Source organism: Phaenicophaeus curvirostris, chromosome 23 (assembly GCF_032191515.1).
Source record: "Phaenicophaeus curvirostris isolate KB17595 chromosome 23, BPBGC_Pcur_1.0, whole genome shotgun sequence".
NCBI classification, from domain to species: Eukaryota; Metazoa; Chordata; class Aves; order Cuculiformes; family Cuculidae; genus Phaenicophaeus; species Phaenicophaeus curvirostris.
The window spans coordinates 3,618,447-3,635,762 of NC_091414.1; the positions used below are offsets into that span (position 1 = coordinate 3,618,447).

General features: G+C 60.2%; 2 protein-coding genes across 2 annotated transcripts; both read right to left on the reverse strand.

Moving 5' to 3' along the window:
- Positions 1-1,416: 1,416 nt before the first annotated feature.
- Positions 1,417-7,013, reverse strand: LOC138730409 (digestive cysteine proteinase 1-like). The gene is made up of 11 exons (XM_069875580.1): positions 6,965-7,013; positions 6,480-6,539; positions 6,106-6,198; positions 5,780-5,952; positions 4,838-5,078; positions 3,790-3,991; positions 3,185-3,378; positions 2,955-3,046; positions 2,707-2,868; positions 1,804-1,993; positions 1,417-1,606 (listed from the first exon to the last, which is right to left on the reverse strand). The coding sequence occupies exons 1-11, from the start codon at positions 7,011-7,013 to the stop codon at positions 1,419-1,421; spliced, it is 1,644 nt and encodes a 547-aa protein (XP_069731681.1). The 3' UTR covers positions 1,417-1,418.
- A 1,589-nt stretch (positions 7,014-8,602) lies between these two features.
- On the reverse strand, positions 8,603-14,967 carry LOC138730270 (digestive cysteine proteinase 2-like). The gene is made up of 11 exons (XM_069875302.1): positions 14,857-14,967; positions 13,734-13,793; positions 13,383-13,475; positions 13,095-13,267; positions 11,963-12,206; positions 11,691-11,886; positions 10,505-10,698; positions 10,061-10,152; positions 9,813-9,974; positions 9,125-9,314; positions 8,603-8,945 (listed from the first exon to the last, which is right to left on the reverse strand). Exons 1-11 carry the CDS (start codon positions 14,948-14,950, stop codon positions 8,758-8,760), a joined length of 1,686 nt encoding a protein of 561 aa, XP_069731403.1. The 5' UTR covers positions 14,951-14,967; the 3' UTR covers positions 8,603-8,757.
- Positions 14,968-17,316: the final 2,349 nt, after the last annotated feature.

The following is a 17,316-nucleotide window of genomic DNA, read 5'->3' on the forward strand; positions in this document are numbered from 1 at the left end:
TAAGGTCCCTTCCAACCCAAACCATTCTATGATTCTAAATGCAACATTTCAGGCTTCTCCTAAATGCTTCCTGGGGTTGCAAACCCTCCAGCTCTGCGTGTTCAGCAGCAAATTCAGAACATCCTATCCGAAGGGAGCCTGAAAGTCACGGTTCCCTGAAAGTCAAAGGAGGTTTTATTGACTGCAGTCGAGAGAATCAAAGACCCAGAGACCTGGACTCCCACGGAACAAACCACATTATTCCTGCGCGGTGATCGTTTCTCTCCCAGACGTGGATTCGAGTCAGCACCCCTGCTGAGAATGATTAAAGACCACTTCGGAAATCAGTGCAGCAAATTGTAAAATAAGCAGGTGAACAAGGGAAAGAAAACAAGAAAATATTATGACCTGCCACCCTCAACCAGGAGCAATCACGGCGCCTGGAGGGAAGAGCTGCTCTCTGGGTGCTGCTGGCTGTTCGCTGCACAGAATAAAGGTTTAGCTATGAAAAACATCGCTTCTCAACCACCAGAATCTCATTTTGATGGTAGGATGCAGCCCATGCACACGGTAATCAGCCTGGGTTGATTTTTTCCCCCTCTTTAGGCTCCCCTCCCCAGCTGGCAGCTGCAAGTTGGACTCTCAAAGTGGGAAGGCAGAGCCTGGCAGTGCTGGTTTTGGGGTAAAGCTCTGGAATAAGAGGAGGTGGAAAGGCTGTGACAGCGCTGGGGTGGCAGCTCTGGGGTGGCAGCTTCAAGCCTGGCTGCTCCCCAGGAATTTGGATGAAACACGAATCGTCCTGGATGAAATGAACTGGATTTCCTTTGGGTTCATTTGAGCTCCCTCCATCCCTAAGGCTGCTGGAAGCAGCATAGAAATCCCCAGTGGCTCTGTTTCCCTTGCAGATGGCTGGGGAAACCGAGTCACCAAGCACTGGAGAACTGGAGAGAGCATGAGGAGAGGACGCAGGTGTCCCAAGAAAAACTAGGTGCTGGGGATCACCCTCCCTGGTGGGGTCAGCTTCCTTCTTCCCGACACGATGCCGGCTGCTGGGATGGGGCAGAGTCCAGCCCAGCTTCCACGAGTGGATTGAGGCTCCATCCCACTGCTGGGAAAGAGGGTGGCACTGAAAACTGGGGCTAAGGCACCCGTAACCCAAAGAAGGCTGAGCACTGAGTGAAACTCATCACGCAGAAGGCTGCAGTCAAGGCAGGGGATGGCTGAAGACACCCCAACATGCCAGACAGCATCACTTCTACAAGCTTTTATTGCCAAAGTGGTAAGATACTGCTCCAGAGAACTGGGAGCATGCTCCAACCTCCAGCTGAGCTGCCCCACAACCACCTCCTGGAGTCCCGTATCCCTCTGCCTGCCCTCCATCCATCCGGAGCTGCCCAGGGGACACGGAGGGGACAGGGAATGTGTGGGGCTGTGTCCCATCAGGCCAGGATGGGGAAGGAGGCAGCGGTGGCCACACCGCAGTTATTGTCCTTCATGGCCATGAGGATGTAGCCGTCGTTGCCCCAGTAGGTGGACCAGGAGTTCTTGATGAGCCAGTAGCTCTTGCCGTGCAGGACCCCGTAGCCCACGGCCAGCACCGCGTGGTCCAGTGCCGACGTCTCGTTTCCTGACCAGGAGGAGAGAAGAAAACAGGGACAACTCAGCCCCCATCCCATGGAGCTGGAGGTCATTCCCAACACTACCAGTGGCTGCGTATTCTCAACTGGGACCTTGGTGGGGAGGTAAACCCCATCCTACAGCTATTGTTGCCTGTCCCAGCCCCAGTAAGAAGGATGTGGAGCCTCCTGCGTTGGCTGGACTCACCGCAGTGGGGCTCCTCGTAGACACCATTGGCGTAGAAGGCAAAGGACTTGTGTGAAGCATCGATGTTGACGGCCACGGGGCCGTGCTTGACCAGCGCAGCCTTCAGCGCTGCGGTGCTGCCGGGCTCCACACTGGCATAGCCAGCGAGCTTGGCCACCATCTCTGACTCGTTGCAGTGGCAGTAGCCGTTCTGGGAGGGAGGATAAGGTGGCATCAGGGTCCTGGGGCAGATTGAGGGGGCCCAACCCACCCTAGTGAGGGGGAGGGAGGGGGGAAGTTTGGGTGGAGCATCCATAAGCTAATGTGGAGCATCCATAAACCAATGTGGAGCATCCATAAGCCAATGTGGAGCACCCACAAGCCAATGTGGAGCACCCACAAGCCAATGTGGAGCACCCACAAGCCAATGTGGAGCATCCATAAGCCAATGTGGAGCATCCATAAGCCAGTGTGGAGCACCCATAAGCCAATGTGGAGCGTCCATAAGCCAATGTGGAGCGTCCATAAGCCAATGTGGAGCGTCCATAAACCAATATGGAGCGTCCATAAACCAATGTGGAGCATCCATAAACCAGTGTGGAACATCCATAAGCCAATGTGGAGCATCCATAAGCCAATGTGGAGCATCCATAAACCAGTGTGGAACATCCATAAGCCAATGTGGAGCATCCATAAGCCAATGTGGAGCATCCATAAACCAGTGTGGAGCATCCATAAGCCAATGTGGAGCATCCACAGGCCAATGTGGAGCATCCATAAACCAATGTGGAGCATCCATAAACTAAAGCAGAGCATCCATCTGTTGTCAAAGGGGTGATGACTGATCTAGGAGAGCCTTGGGGGGAGGATTGGGAAGGGGACTGCACCCCCCCGCCCCCGCCCAAGCGGAGCTGCCACCCTCACCTGCCCCAGGTAGGGCCCGTAGGACTCAGTGCTGGCAATGCCACCGTGCTTCATGATCCACTCGTAGGCTCGCCACTCCTCACCCCCATCGCAGGCGTAGTTCCCGAAGCCCCAGGAGCAGTCGATGAGGACTTGTTGGGACAGGGGGGTCAGCACGCCAGTCTGCGGGGGGACACACGCTGTCGGGATGGAGCTGGGCATCCTCCAGGCATCCCGACCACCCCTGTGGAGCACGGCCCCGCTCTCACCTTGAGGAAGAGGGCCCCCTCCATGGCACCCGTTGTCGCAAAGCTCCAGCAGGACCCGCAGACAGCCTGGTCCTTCACAGGAGTCACGGCCCCTGGGGACAGCGGGATGGGGACACATTTAGCAGAGCAGTGGAGGATGCTGGCTGTCCCCATGCAGACCTTGGTGTGCTGCTCCCCAGCCTCATGCATGCTCCGGGTTTGCACGCTGGTGGCACCAGCTCCCTCCTCACCGTAGAGCCGCCAGTCGAGGCTCTCGGGGAGGATGAGGCTGGCGTAGAGCTCGGTGGGGAAGGGCTGCCCGTTGCTGGGAACCCCGCTCCGGCGGCGACCCCGGAGGGCAGCCAGCTCCTGGGGCGTGCGGTCGGCCAGGTGGTTCAGCGCCAACGTGTAGGAGAGCGCGGCGCGGTTCTTGGAGTGCACGAACCTGTAGAAGAGCAGAGATGCTGCGAGAGGAGAGGAGCAGGGGACCATTGTGGCCACCCCACCTCCAAAAAGAAACCAACCTAACCACTTTATAGGTAACTCATCAGAATATATAGTGACAGGACGAGAGGGAATGGCCTCAAGCTCCACCAGGGGAGGTTCAGGCTGGACATTAGGAAAAAATTTTTCACGGAAAGGGTCATTGGGCACTGGCAGAGGCTGCCCAGGGAGGGGGTTGAGTCCCCTTCCCTGGAGGGGTTTAAGGGACGGGTGGACGAGGTGCTGAGGGACATGGGTTAGTGATTGATGGGAATGGTTGGACTCGATGATCCTGGGGGTCCTTTCCAACCTAGCGATTCTATGATTCTCTGATTCTAAATCCCCCCCAGCCCATCCCCCTGGCACCCCGTACCGCATGTTATGGATGAAGTTGCGCTTGCGATGCTCGTGCTCCTCCTCACTGCTGTAGCTCTTCCCGAACCTCTCCTTGTAGCGGTGGAAGAGGTGGAGGTGGATGTGGTCCGTCTCCGGTGTCCTCCCCACAAATTCCTGCATGGGGTTGGCTGCGATGCGGTGCTCGGGGCCAGTTGTGGGCCACTGCTCGCACTTCACCCCTACCACGAGGCATGGAGGTTGGATGATGCCTCCTGAGTAGGGATAGGCTCTCCCAGCCCCTCAGCTGGGATGCGCAGCTTGGTCACCCCCAAAACCACTGGGGCTGTCCATCCTGTGTAGACACGTGTGTGCAGGAGGGATCTGCATCTGCATCTTCTTCCAGAGCTGGTCCTGAGCACTTGCCATCCCACCCAGCACCCTGAGCTCCAGCAGGGAAGGGCCAACAACAGGAATGGATCCACATCACCCCAGAGGAACCCAAGGGGATGATCCAAGGGCTGGAGCATCTCCCATCCAAGGACAATCTGAGAGAGTTGGGGTTGTTCAGCCTGGAGAAGAGAAGGCTGCGGGGCGACCTTAGAGCATCTTCCAGTCTCAAAAGGGGCTCCAGGAAAGCTGGGGAGGGGCTCTTGATCAGGGATGGGACGAGGAGGAACAGTTTTCAGGTGAAAAGGGGAGACTGAGATGAGATTTTAGGCAGAAATGTTTTGCTGTGAGGGTGGGGAGGCCCTGGCCCAGGTTGCCCAGAGCAGGGGTGGCTGCCCCATCCCTGGAGGGGTTGAAGGCCAGGTTGGATGGGGCTTGGAGCCCCTGATCCAGTGGGAGGTGTCCCTGCCCATGGCAGGGGTGGAACTGTCTTTGAGGTCCCTTCCAACCCAAACAATTCTGATTATATGATTAATTAGATTTCTTCCCATGCTTTTTTTACCCCAGCCAAACAAATTTACCCTGTTTATCAGACTCTTGAGCACCCCTCCCTCCTTCAAACCCTAAATTAAAAGCTTGGAAGCACTGTTGCATTTTGGTGGCCTCACGTTCCACAGACTGAGGCCGGGGACACTCACCCTCAGGGAGGTGGAAGATGCTGGGTTGGAAGTGGTGGCTGAAGGAGGAGTAGTCGATCTCGTACTTGTCGTAGTGGGAGCCCAGGAGGCTGTTGAAGCCGTGCACCTCGTAGTGCAGGGGCATGGGGCCACGGGCCGAGCTGCCCACTCGCAGCGTGTAGATGTTCTTCTTGTGGCCCCAGTAGGAGACGTTCTGCCAGACGGCGCAGCGCTGCCCGCGGAACCGTTCCTCCCGCACCCACTGGCCACAACGCACGTGTTGGGGACCGAGCTGCCTCCGTCCCCACCACTGCACCCCCCTTGTGTCATGCACCCATGTTGTGTCATGCCAAGTTGAATCATAGAATCATTTGGTTGGATAAGACTTTTGAGATCATCCAGTCCAACCAGTTGGATGCAACCCCTGCATCTCTATCACCCACGGAGAAGAGAAGACTCTGAGGAGATCTTATAGCAACCTTCCAGTACCTGCAAGGGGCTACTAGAAAGCTGGAGAGGGGCTGTTCATAAAGGCTTGTGGTGATAGGATGAGGGGAAATGGGTATAAACTGAAGAGGGGCTTGATATAAGGAAGAATTTCTTCACCATGAGAGCGGCGAGGCCCTGGAACAGGTTGCCCAGGGAAGCTGTGGCTGCCCCATCCCTGGAGGGGTTCAAGGCCAGGTTGGATGGGGCTTGGAGCACCTGATCCAGTGGGAGGTGTCCCCGCCTATGGCAGGGGTTAAACTGGATGATCTTTAAGGTCCCTTCCAACCCAAACTATTCTATGATTCTGGTTCTATGATTCTATGGCTGCATCCAGCCTGGTGTTTACCCATTCCCACCAGGGAGGGCTGCTCTGCTTTCATAAGGAGGTAGCCATCAGACACTCCATACTCACAGGGTCCGTTGTCCCCTCCCCTGCCCCATCCCTCACCCTGAAGGACCCTGCCTGGTGCTCACCTTGAAGTTCTCCAGGCTGGGGAAGACACTCTGCGGGGCAATGAGGTCCCTGTCGGTGCCGTTGATGCGGAAGCACTTGCGGACGTTGACCTCTGTCTCCGTGGTTTCTGGCGTCACCTTGAAGCTGGCGCCGAAGGGCTCGATGGAGCCAAACTGGTAGGTGACCACTTGTCCTGGAGGTAGGGACAGCACTAAGGTCAAGCCAAGCCTCCAGGTCCTGGTGTGGTGGTGGTTCCCAGGGCTTTGCTGGGGCACCCGAAGGTCCCGGGGCAGAAGGAAGGAGGTGGTGAGAAGGGTTGGGGAGATGGGCTCCTTTCTGCACCCACCGCCGTAGTACTCGATGCGGCTCTTCCCTCCGGTGAGGTTGTACCAGGCTTCAAAGGGCTCCCTGATCTCTGCGTAGGGCAAGCTGATGACTCCTGCGGGCACAGAGGGGCTGGGCTCAGGGGGGTTGAGCTCTGGGGACATCCCTGTCCCCCACTGTGTCTCGAGCCTGTATCCCGGAGGAGAGTGTGGGGAAGGCAGGGAGCATCCCAGGGTCCCACAGCATCGCCTCCCTTCTCCCACCCATGGATGTCACTGGTGATGTGCCCCAGCCCCTGGGTTTGGGGGGCAATTGGAGCTCCTCGGCTCGGAGACACCAAGCTGGAGCCTGTGGCTGGAGGTGCAAGGCCACCTTGGGACCAGCCCCGAGCATTACCTGTGACATGGTAGATGTCCCCAAACGTGGGTGTCTCCAGAGGACCTTTGCACTCTACTCCTGCAAGAAAAACAAGAACCACCCCCCCCAGCCCCTTTCCACCACTGAATGCCAACCTCTCCACAGTGGTGGCTGGCAGTCGTGATGATCCCTGGCTTGTTGTCCCCTGGGGGAAGGGGACAGACCCGGGGGAGCCCGTGCGGATGGCAGGACAGAGACTGGGGGTCCCCTCTCCTGACCCACAGCACACACCCCTACTTTCCCTGGGGTGCAGCCAGCTCAGGGACACCCCAACCCCCCCACGTGTGCCCCTCCGAACCCACCATATGCCACACACGGAGCATACCCACTGCCCCCCTCCTGCTCCAGGCATGGGGACAGGGACAGAGCACCCCCCTCCCGGGGCGAGGACCCCCACCAGCGTCACGCTGCGATGGGGGCACAGCATCTATCCCACCCCAAGGCTGGGCAGGGGGGGGGCTCACCCAGCAGCACGGCAGCGCCCAGCACCAGCAGCCAGCCCAGTCCCTCCATCCTGCTCATCCCAGTTATCCTGCACCCACGAGGGGCTTAAATACTGCTGGGGGGTGGGCAGGGAGCTGCTGGCAGCCAACGGGTAAAGCCTTCTCCTTCCTTGGACCAGGGAGAGACCGAGGGGGAGGTGTGGCTTTATGTTGCCCCCCCATGGGTGCTTTTTCCACCCACACCAGCGCTGGTGCCAACGCTGGGGCTTGTAGTAGGGGGAGCAGGGTGGGTTCCAGACTCTTGTGGCCACTAGGACCCCATGGCCAGGCCATTCCTTGGAGAGAAGATGGGTGCTCCATGGATTGGGGGGCTGGGGGTGGGGACTGGGGGTGTCCCTGCGCTCCCACCCCACCCCGCGTGGCGTTGTGCAGCCAGGGTTTGCTGCACAAAGGGGGAGCAGCCGCAAAACCCCAGGGTGAGGAGGTGCAGAGAGACCCTGCCAGGCACCCTGAAGCCCATCTGGGTGCTCCCCACCCTCTGGAGACAGGAGCTAAGGGGTCCCCACCACCAGCAGCGTCGGGAGATGGGGGCCGTTTGCATCCCTGTGTCCTTCCAGGTCCACCATCAGGGCAAGGCCAGGGCTGCAATTCGAGGGGTTTTATTTAAGAAAAGGGGAAAGATGTAGATGAAATGGCAGGATCTACGTGGAAAACCAGACCCAAGGAGGAGAACAGTGCAGTCACTGCGTCAGAGTGGCCTTCACCCTTCTCACTTGCTGCGCATCCAGCTGGCCCCCAGCCCAAGGTGACAACGAGCACCCATGGGGCTGCCCAAGACCCAAACAAAGCTGATAAGAGCTTGGTGGGGGCTGGTTGCACGCTCCAGCGGGGATGTGTTGGGCTGAATCCTGCTGTGCCCATGGGTGCAGAGCTGGGCTGATGCCCCCCCGTGCTGCAGCACCTCCCCAGGACCCACTGACATCGCAGCACAGCGGTGAGGACACGGTGCACGCTGCCCCAGGTGCATCCTGCCCCAAGGCGAAGCCAGGACACCACCAGGATGAGAGCAGGGAGAACTTCCAACCCTCCTTGCAGGATCCTCCTGCACCAACCCAGTGGGACGGGGTCCCAGGGGGGCTCAAATCCAAACTGGGAGCAGCCGTGTGAGCGGTGGCCATGGGGTAAAGCCCATTTCCTTGGAGAGGAGCAGCTCCTCAGGCTGAAGGGGAGCCTGGCTCGTGGTGTTGGTGATGTCCCCACCCGTAGCCACAACAGGGACCCGGGCAGTGGGGCAGAGGGTGGCTGCCTTCCCCCATCCCCACCACCCACACCAGGAATTTCTCATCTCAGCAGAAATCCCTGGGGTTGTTTGTGCTCCACCTCGAGAGAGATAGGACTGGAAAAGCCGCTCCCCTCGCCCTGGGTGTCTGGGACTGTCTGCAAGAGCCAGCTGGCTCAGCCAGGCAGGCACTGTCCCCTCCCCAGGAGGCCCCTGTCGTCCCACAGGACAACGAAAACAAGCCTGGGGACCACAGGGACCTGTGCAGAGGACAGATGTGTCCCATTCTGCAGGCGGTGGGGTCTGCAGAGGGGGCAGAGCTGGGTGGGCAGCGGTTGAATCCCTCCTGTAGAAGCCAACCAGTAGTTTTTCTGGGGTCTTTATTGGCAAGATCACGGCTGGGTCTCACCCAGCCCCTCGTCCAGCACCCCATGACCCTGTCCCACCGCGTCCCCAGCTTCCTCCTGCGTGATGGCTCACATGGAACGGGCTGAGAGCAACACCAGGGGCTCTCCCTGCAGGGCTGAGAGGTGGCTCAGGCCAGGATGGGGTAGGTGGCTTCAGTGGCCACCCCGCAGTTATTGTCCTTCATGGCCATGAGGATGTAACCGTCGTTGCCCCAGTAGGTGGACCAGGAGTTCTTGATAAGCCAGTAGGTCTCTCCCTGCAGGACACCGTAGCCCACGGCCAGCACCGCGTGGTCCAGCGTTCCTGGCTTGTTTGCTACAGGGAACAACACAGGAGATGGGTTTTTTTTGTCCACAGAGCATCCCTGTGGAGAGCATTCCTGCTCCTGGGGCTACCGGCAGCACTAAGACTGGTCCCCTTCTCAACAATGATGGGATCCTGGGATCTCCCTGGGCTTCCAGATCCTCCCATGCCCCACATACCACCCCACTCACCACACTTGGGCTCATAGTAGACACCGTTGGAGTAGAAGGAGAAGGTCCTGTGCGAGGCATCGATGCTGACGGCCACGGGGCCGTGCTTGTAGATGGCAGCTTTGACCGCTGTGATGTTGCCCGAGGTGACGTTGACGTAGCCCGTGATCTTGGCCAGCATCTCAGACTGGTTGTAGTGGCACAAGCCATTCTGTGGCATCCGAGGGAGGACACGGCATCACCGGGAGCCCTCGACCCTGCTCACCCTGATGCAGGGAGCGATGAGGGGCTTGGACAGTGACAGCATCCTGGCTCTGGTCCCTTTGTCCTCCCTTGTCCCCCGTGGTGGGGACATTTTCCTGGTTGCTGCAGGAGCTGGCTCTGCACCCAAAGCCCCGGGACAGGCATTGCCACGTCCCTGTCCCCAGGCAGCCCTGCTCCATCCCTGCACCCCAGGGTACAGAGGGACCTGTGGCACCACCCATGGGTGGAGGACTCTCATCCCTCTTTTGCAAGAGGAGAAACTGAGGCACGCGGTGATGAAACCACCCAGCTGAGCCCCAGGGCTTGGCTTTGGACTGCGCTTTGAACCACTGGGAGCCCGGTGTCTTGGGGACAAGGTGACATTCCCGTGCCCAGAGCCTGCTAGCACCTCCACCCCATCGTGGTCAGCCCCAGCGATCCTACCAGGGGTGCGAGGCCGCCTCACCTGCCCCTTGTAGCTGCCGTAGGACTCGGTGCTGGCAATGCCACCGTGTTTCTTGATCCACTCGTAGGCTCGCCACTCCTCACCCCCGTCGCAGGCGTAGTTCCCGAAGCCCCAGGAGCAGTCGATGAGGACTTGTTGGGACAGGGGGGTCAGCACGCCAGTCTGCGGGGGGACACACGCTGTCGGGATGGAGCTGGGCGTCCTCCAGGCACCCCGACCACCCCTGTGGAGCACGGCCCCGCTCTCACCTTGAGGAAGAGGGCCCCCTCCATGGCACCCGTTGTCGCAAAGCTCCAGCAGGACCCGCAGACAGCCTGGTCCTTCACAGGAGTCACGGCCCCTGGGGACAGGAGGATGAGGTGTGAGAGGCTGGGGTGGCACTGGGGGATGGGGGCAGGTGGAAGGGAAACTGAGGCAGGAGTTGAGGACTCGTACTCCCAGAGGCAGTACAGCCAGGGCTTGGTGCTAACATGGAAAGGGTCATTGGGCACTGGCAGAGGCTGCCCAGGGAGGGGGTTGAGTCACCTTCCCTGGAGGGGTTTAAGGGACGGGTGGACGAGGTGCTGAGGGACATGGGTTAGTGATTGATGGGAATGGTTGGACTTGATGATCCAATGAGTCTCTTCCAACCTGGTGATTCTATGATTCTATGATTCTTTACCCCACCGGTAAGACCCCGAACCCGCACCTACCGTACATGCGCCAGTCGAGGCTCTCGGGGAGGATGAGGCCGGCGTAGAGCTCGGTGGGGAAGGGCTGCCCGTTGTTGGGAACCCCGCTCTGGCGGCGACCCCGGAGGGCAGCCAGCTCCTGGGGCGTGCGGTCGGCCAGGTGGTTCAGTGCCAGCTTGTAGGAGAGTGCAGCACGGTTCTTGGAGTGCACAAACCTGTAGAAGAGCAGAGATCACAGAATCATAGAATCACCAGGTTGGAAAAGACCCATCAGATCATCGAGTCCAACCATTCCCATCAAACACTAAACCATGTCCCTCAGCACCTCATCCACCCGTCCCTTAAACCCCTCCAGGGAAGGGGACTCAACCCCCTCCCGGGGCAGCCTCTGCCACTGCCCAATGACACTTTCCGTGAAATATTTTTTCCTGATGTCCAACCTGAACCTCCCCTGGTGGAGCTTGAGGCCATTCCCTCTCGTCCTGTCCCCTGTCCCTTGGGAGAAGAGCCCAGCTCCCTCCTCTCCACAACCTCCTCTCAGGGAGTTGCAGAGAGCAATGAGGTCTCCCCTCAGCCTCCTCTTCTCCAGGCTAAACACCCCCAGCTCTCTCAGCCGCTCCTCTTGTTCTCCAGCCCCTTCCCCAGCTTCGTTGCTCTTCTCTGGACTCGCTCCAGAGCCTCAACATCCTTCTTGTGGTGAGGGACCCAGAACTGAACACAGGATTCGAGGAGTGGTCTCCCCAGTGCTGAGTCCAGAGGGAGAAGAACCTCCCTGGCCCTGCTGGCCACGCCGTGTCTGATCCAAGCCAAGATGACATTGGCCTTCTTGGCCACCTGGGCCCCTGCTGGCTCCTGTTCAGTCGCTGTCAACCAACACCCCCAGGTCCTTCTCCTCCAGGCAGTTTCCAGCCAGACTTCTCCTAGTCTGGAGCTGCTCAGGGTTGTTGTGCCCCAAGTGCAGGACCCGGCATTTGGCCTTGTTAAACCTTATGCTGTGAGAGGCGGGGTGCAGAGGACCATTCCGGCCACCCCACCTCCAAATCCCCCCTAGCCCATCCCCAGGGTTCTTCGAGTGCACGAACCTGCTGCTGCGGTGGGGACAGCATCAGGTGGCACTGACACCAGCTCCCACTGCACCAGCAGTGCAACATCCCACAGGTTGGGGAGCATCCCCAGCGAGGACACACGTCCCCCTGCGTTCCTGTACCTCATGTTGTGCACGAAGATGCTCTTCCTGTGCTCCAGCTCCCGCACGGAGCTGTACTGCCGTCCCAGCCGCCTGCGGTAGTGGTGGAAGACCTCGTGGGCCCAGGGTTGGTGCCGTCCTACCAGGTCCTCCATGGGGTTGGCCAGCACCCGGTGCTCCGCTGAGCTCCCAGGCAGGACCCCGCACTTCTTCGTCTCTGGGGAGCAAGGAGGGGATGAGCCCCTCCAGCCTTGAGCCCCGCAGGTGGGCTGGAAGGTCCCAACCCCGCTCACCGTTGACGGGGAGGTCGAAGATGGAGGAGGGGAAGCTGTTGTCGAAGTCGGTGTAGGCGATCTCGTACTTGTCGTAGTGGGAGCCCAGCAGGCTGTTGTAACCCTGCATCTCGTAGTGCACGGGGGCCACGCCGCAGCTGGAGTTGGTCACCCAGAGGGTGTAGACGTTCTTCTTCTGCTCCCAGCGAGTGATGTTCTGCCAGACGGCACAATACCGGCCCCGGTAGTATTCCTCCCGCAGGAACTGAGGGGACGTGGCATCGAGGAAAGAGATTCTGGATTAGAGCATCGCATCAGCCCCCTGTGCTCACTCCTTCCCACCCAGCACCTTCGCAGGAGCCTGGTGCTCCTGGTGCGCATCCAGCTTCTTGTACCAGCCTGAATTGGGCTTTCGGGCTGGATCGAGTGGCTCTGTGGTCTCAGCACACGGCCATGCATGGAGCAGAAAGCAGGGCGAGGATTCTAGTGAGGCAGTGGCCCAGGTTGCCCAGAGCAGTGGTGGCTGCCCCATCCCTGGAGGGGTTCAAGGCCAGGTCGGATGGGGCTTGGAGCCGCTGATCCAGTGGGAGGTGTCCCTGCCCATGGCAGGGGTGGAACTGGGTGGGCTTTGAGGTCCCTGCCAACCCAAACCATTCCACGAGTCTATGATTCAAGGTCCAGCACAGGACAGACCCCTCTGCAGCTCAGTGGTGCCTGGGGGACACCCCACCACACACAATGCTGTGTGTGCCCATAGACCTGGTTACACCCCTGGTTTCAAAAGCCTCCAGGTTTTTCCTGCACGTTCATAAGCTCTCGCCCTGCAAGCACCGATGTGGTTTGGTGTCCAGCGTGGTGACAGCCTGGTGTCCACACCTCTCCCCCGTTGCACTCATCCTGCTGCACCCAGCCCTGCCGAAGCCTGAGGCCACCAGGAGCTGAGCCGCCGTGCAGCAACTTGCCCGAACCATCCCAAAACACCAGTGTTTGTGTGGGCTGTGACGCGTCCCGACACAGCCGCTGGGGTTGGGAAAGGGGCTGGGATCCTCCCTGCGCCCCTGGGATGGAGGGAGCATCTCCAGCTGCCCAGCACCTCCACCACTCCGATGATGCTCTGAGCAGCAGCGTTGGACCAAGGGTCCAGCTCCCTCACCTTGAAGCCGTCAAGGGTGGGGAAGACGCTCTGAGCCTTGACCACGTCCTCCTTGGAACCAGGCAGCTGGAAGCATGTCATGGTGTTCACCTCCTTCTCGGTGGTCTCCGGTGTGATCTTGTACTGCATCCCGTAGGGCTTCACCGCCGCCAGCTGGTAGGTGATCACCTGCCCTGTGCCAGCAGGAAGGGGAAACTGAGGCACGACGGTCCTGCCTGGGTCTTTTGGCACAGAGACAGGACTGGTATAGGATGGGCACAGCCTGGAGCAGGGGGATGCCCTGCTTACCATCGTAGTACTGTATCCGGCTCATGTTTCCCGTCAGGTTGTACCAGGCTTCAAAGGGCTCCTCAATCTCAGCGTAGGGCAGCCTGATGACACCTGGGAGGTGCCAGGTGCATGATGTGTGTCAGCCCTACGCCCTCAGCACCCCGACACCTCTCACCCAGCCCCCCAGCACCTGCAGAGCATGCAGACCCGCAGCCAACCCAGCTGCTGCCCCCATGGGTGCTGGGGCAGGGAGAAGCACCCGGCTGCGGGATGCTGTCCCAGTTTGGCATGGGGACAGCCTGGTCCTGCCTGGTGCTGAGCAACCTCTGTCCCCCCGACCCAGCAAAGGGCGCTGCGGGGTCCCCTTACCTCGGACGTGGTAGATGGAGCCGAACTGAGGGGGTGGGCGGGAGAGGCCATCGTCCTGTCCTGGAAGGCAGAGAGGGGCAGGGGGGAGAGGGAGGACTGGGTTGGTGGGGTAGGAGGATGCCCAAGGCAGGGCTACCCCTTCCCCGCTGGTCACTGGAAGCAGCTCCACGAGCCCACCGGTGCCACATGCAAAGGATGCTGACACGCAGACCCCCTCTCAGGGCTGGATCCAGGGTCGGTGCCACGCCACGACCTGCGATGTGGCACCCCCAGGTAACCCCGGCTGCTGGGGTGGCTGCTGGGGGATGTCTCTGCGGGAAGCAGTGCTACCCTCAGTGCTTCGGATAATATCTCCAAGGCGGGATGCAGCCAGGCTCTCCCTCTACAAGCATGGATGCTTGGGCAGGACCACCGTGCCTCAGTTTCCCCTTCTGAGGGGTGCCAGGGAGCCAGCTGAGCCCGCTTGGCGTCTCCCAGTAGCGTTCCCAGCCTCCCTCAGGACTCCCAGCTTGTGCAACCCCACGCCAACACGCCCGCCCGCTGGGAATGGGCCTTTCCCTCCGTCAGCATCTTCCCCCTCGCCCGGAGCGAGGAGCCAGCAGCTCCTGCCCCGTGCCCAGAACCCATCCCAGCTTAGCCTCTGGGGTGGGCAGGGACCCGCAGCCCCCAGTGCTTGTCTCACAGGTGCCCATCGCACCCCTAGACGGTGCCCGGGGCGAGGAGCAGGGATGGATCCACCACCCAGCTTGGCTTTACGCCCACTTGGGAAGAAGTTCTTGCAGAGCTGTGGTCCCCTGCCACCCTCAACCCCTCCTGCCTCTCCCCTCTCTTCTCTTTGCAGACAAAGCCAGGTAAACAACTTGGGTTTGTGCATGGGTTAAAGCTCCCCTGCCTCAATTTAGCCTTGTTTTCAGCCCCCAAAGTGCATCACCACCACCAAAACCTTTACCCCAGACCCCAACTCTCCTCTCTCCTCTCAGAACTTCAAACCTGGGAAACCCACCAAGCAAGAAGCCACTTTCCCAACCTGCCTGACCCATTCCCAGCGGCGATGGGGAGGTGAGACCCTCCCTGGGTGCCCCCCAGCTCCCACCCCAGGGTGTCCCCAATGGATCAGACTCACCCCGGACAGCGATGCAGAGCACGGAGGCTGCGAGCCAGCGCAGAACATCCATCCTCGCCGCCCCAGCTCGCCCTGCACCAGCTCTTACCTTCATGCTGGAGGCGGCTGTGGCGAAACCAGTGCAGGGGGAGGGAGGGAGGGAGGGAAGGAACCTGCATCATGTGGTGCCTGGTGGGGTGCAGGGCACCCTGGGGTGCTCAGCGGGGAGAATGCATCTCAGTAGGGTCACTGGGGAGGGAGATGGAGCAACGCCGGGGAATGCAGGGGGACGGGAGGTGCAGGGTGAGCCCCGAGGAGTTGTGAGCGTTGTTGGGGGGTGCAAGCTGCATGGATCCATGGGGTGCTCGGGGCTGTGCATCCTCTCCTTGTGCAAGGGGAGAGTTTCCTAGGGGCTGGGGAGCTCTGTGCCCACAGCAGAGGCCAAGGCTGTGACCAGCTTGAGCCCCTGATCCGGTGGGAGGTGTCCCTGCCCACGGGTGGAACTGGATGGGCTTTAAGGTCCCTTCCAACCCAAACTATTCCATGATTCTATGATTAACAAGCCAGGCCCTGAGACTGGGAGCACTGGGAGCCCTTTGCCAGGGGTCTTGAAGGGCTGAGGCAGCTGTGGGGCACAGGGAAACCTGGGCACCGAGGGTACAGGCTGAGCCACCCCACAGCCAGGTTTTGGGGAGAGGGCTGGGAACGGTGTGCATCACCCCTCGCTCGCTGCTCAGCTTCTCTGACTGCAAGGAGGGAAACTGAGGCACAAGGTGGTAGACTGGCTGAAACAGAGACCTTTGTCTAGTAAAGGAAGGGAGCATTTCCTCCAGCAACATGGGGAACCACCGTCCTCCCCTCCCCAAAGGAGGCTCCGAGGGGTTTGGGGGCTCCCCTGCCCTTCGCTGTCAGGGCTTCAGCCTCACCACGCTGTGGAGACAGAGGTGGGGACACTCCTGGGGGATCAGGAGGGACCCGAGTCTATTTGAGCGAGTCCAGAGGAGGCCACAAAGATGATCCGAGGGCTGGAGCATCTCCTGTACAAGGACAGGCTGAGAGAGTTGCCTGGAGAAGAGAAGGCTTCAGGGAGACCTTAGAGCATCTTCCAGGGCTGAAAGGGGCTCCAGGAAAGCTGGGGAGGGGCTCTGGGTCAGGGAGCGCAGGGATAGGATGAAGAGGAACGGTTTTCAGCTGAAAGAGGGGAAATTGAGATGAGATCTTCAGAAAAATGTTTTGCTGTGAGGGTAGGGAGGCCCTGGTCCAGGCTGCCCAGAGCAGGGGTGGCTGCCCCAGCCCTGGAGGGGTTCAAGGCCAGGTTGGATGGGGCTTGGAGCCCCTGATCCAGTGGGAGGTGTCCTTCCAACCCAAACCATTCCATGATTTATATGCCATCCCTCCATTTCCATCCTGTGCACAGAGGCTGGGACCCCTCTTGGCAAGGCTGCCTCCCCCCACGGGAATGTCCCATGCTGGAGATGGGGCACCCCACAGCAGCTCCTCTCCTCATGCTTTCTCAGACTCATCCCCAAGGTGCTGCTGCTCCTGGGGGCTGGTATGCACCATCCTTGCCACCCCAGGACCCTCTTCCAGCTCTTTCCAGCGGGAAGGTCAGTGCTCCATGGGGCTGGAGCCAACAAGAAACACCTGGGGGTGCGATTCGGGAGGGTCCTGATAGCCCAGTGGGTCTCAACTGTCACAGGTGAGTGCCAGCGAGCAGCTCCTGTCCTCTCCCAGGGACACTAACCCCCAGCAGGGTCTGACCCCCCCCCAGCAGGTCCTGGAGAGCCCCCAAAATCCCAAAGCTGGGGCAAAATTTGAGCTAGGATCCACACCATCCTTTGAATGAGCTGAGGGTGAAAAGGCAAGTCCGGGGGAGATGTCCCCATCCTAGGAGGACCCAGGACCTCCAACACCCGCCATGGGAGCAGAAAATACTGAGACCGGACTCACCATCGCACAGGAAAGAGGTCAGCCAGCATGGGGTAACCACAGGAGGAGGAGGCTTCGGAGAAGCTCAGGCAGGGTGCTGGGGGACTCAAGCGGGTGCTGGGGGGCTCATGTGGGTGCAGGGGAGCTCAGGCAGGGTGCTGGGGGGCTCAGGAAAGGTGCTGGGGGGCTCAAGCGGGTGCTGGGGGGCTCATGTGGGTGCAGGGGAGCTCAGGCAGGGTGCTGGGGGGCTCAGGAAAGGTTCTGGGGGGCTCAGACGGGTGGTACGGGGCTCAGGCAGGGTGCAGGGAGGCTCAGGCAGGTGCTGGGGGGCTCAGGCGGGTGCTAGAGGGCCCAGGCAGGGTGCTGAGTGGCTTAGGTGGGTGCTGGGGGGCTCAGGCGGGGTGCTGGAGGGCTCAGGTGGCTGCTGGGGGGTTCCAGGCTGTGTCTAGATGTCCCAGAGCTGCTTTTCCCCATGCACATCCCATAAATCCCAGCGGGTAGAGCTTGGGGAGCCACGCAGTGTCCCCGCACTGTGATGCTGGGGACCAGGGA

Coding starts and splice junctions, on each gene's coding strand:
- LOC138730409 (XM_069875580.1), bottom strand. CDS start 7,013: ATGGAGGGACTGGGCTGGCTGCTGGTGCTGGGCGCTGCCGTGCTGCTG. Junction 3,992..4,837: donor CATCTTCCACCTCCCTGAGG/GTGAGTGTCCCC, acceptor GCCTCGTGGTAG/GGGTGAAGTGCGAGCAGTGG. Junction 3,047..3,184: donor CCTCGACTGGCGGCTCTACG/GTGAGGAGGGAG, acceptor CGCTGTCCCCAG/GGGCCGTGACTCCTGTGAAG.
- LOC138730270 (XM_069875302.1), bottom strand. CDS start 14,950: ATGAAGGTAAGAGCTGGTGCAGGGCGAGCTGGGGCGGCGAGGATGGAT. Junction 12,207..13,094: donor CCACCCTTGACGGCTTCAAG/GTGAGGGAGCTG, acceptor ACGTCCCCTCAG/TTCCTGCGGGAGGAATACTA. Junction 10,153..10,504: donor CCTCGACTGGCGCATGTACG/GTAGGTGCGGGT, acceptor TCCTGTCCCCAG/GGGCCGTGACTCCTGTGAAG.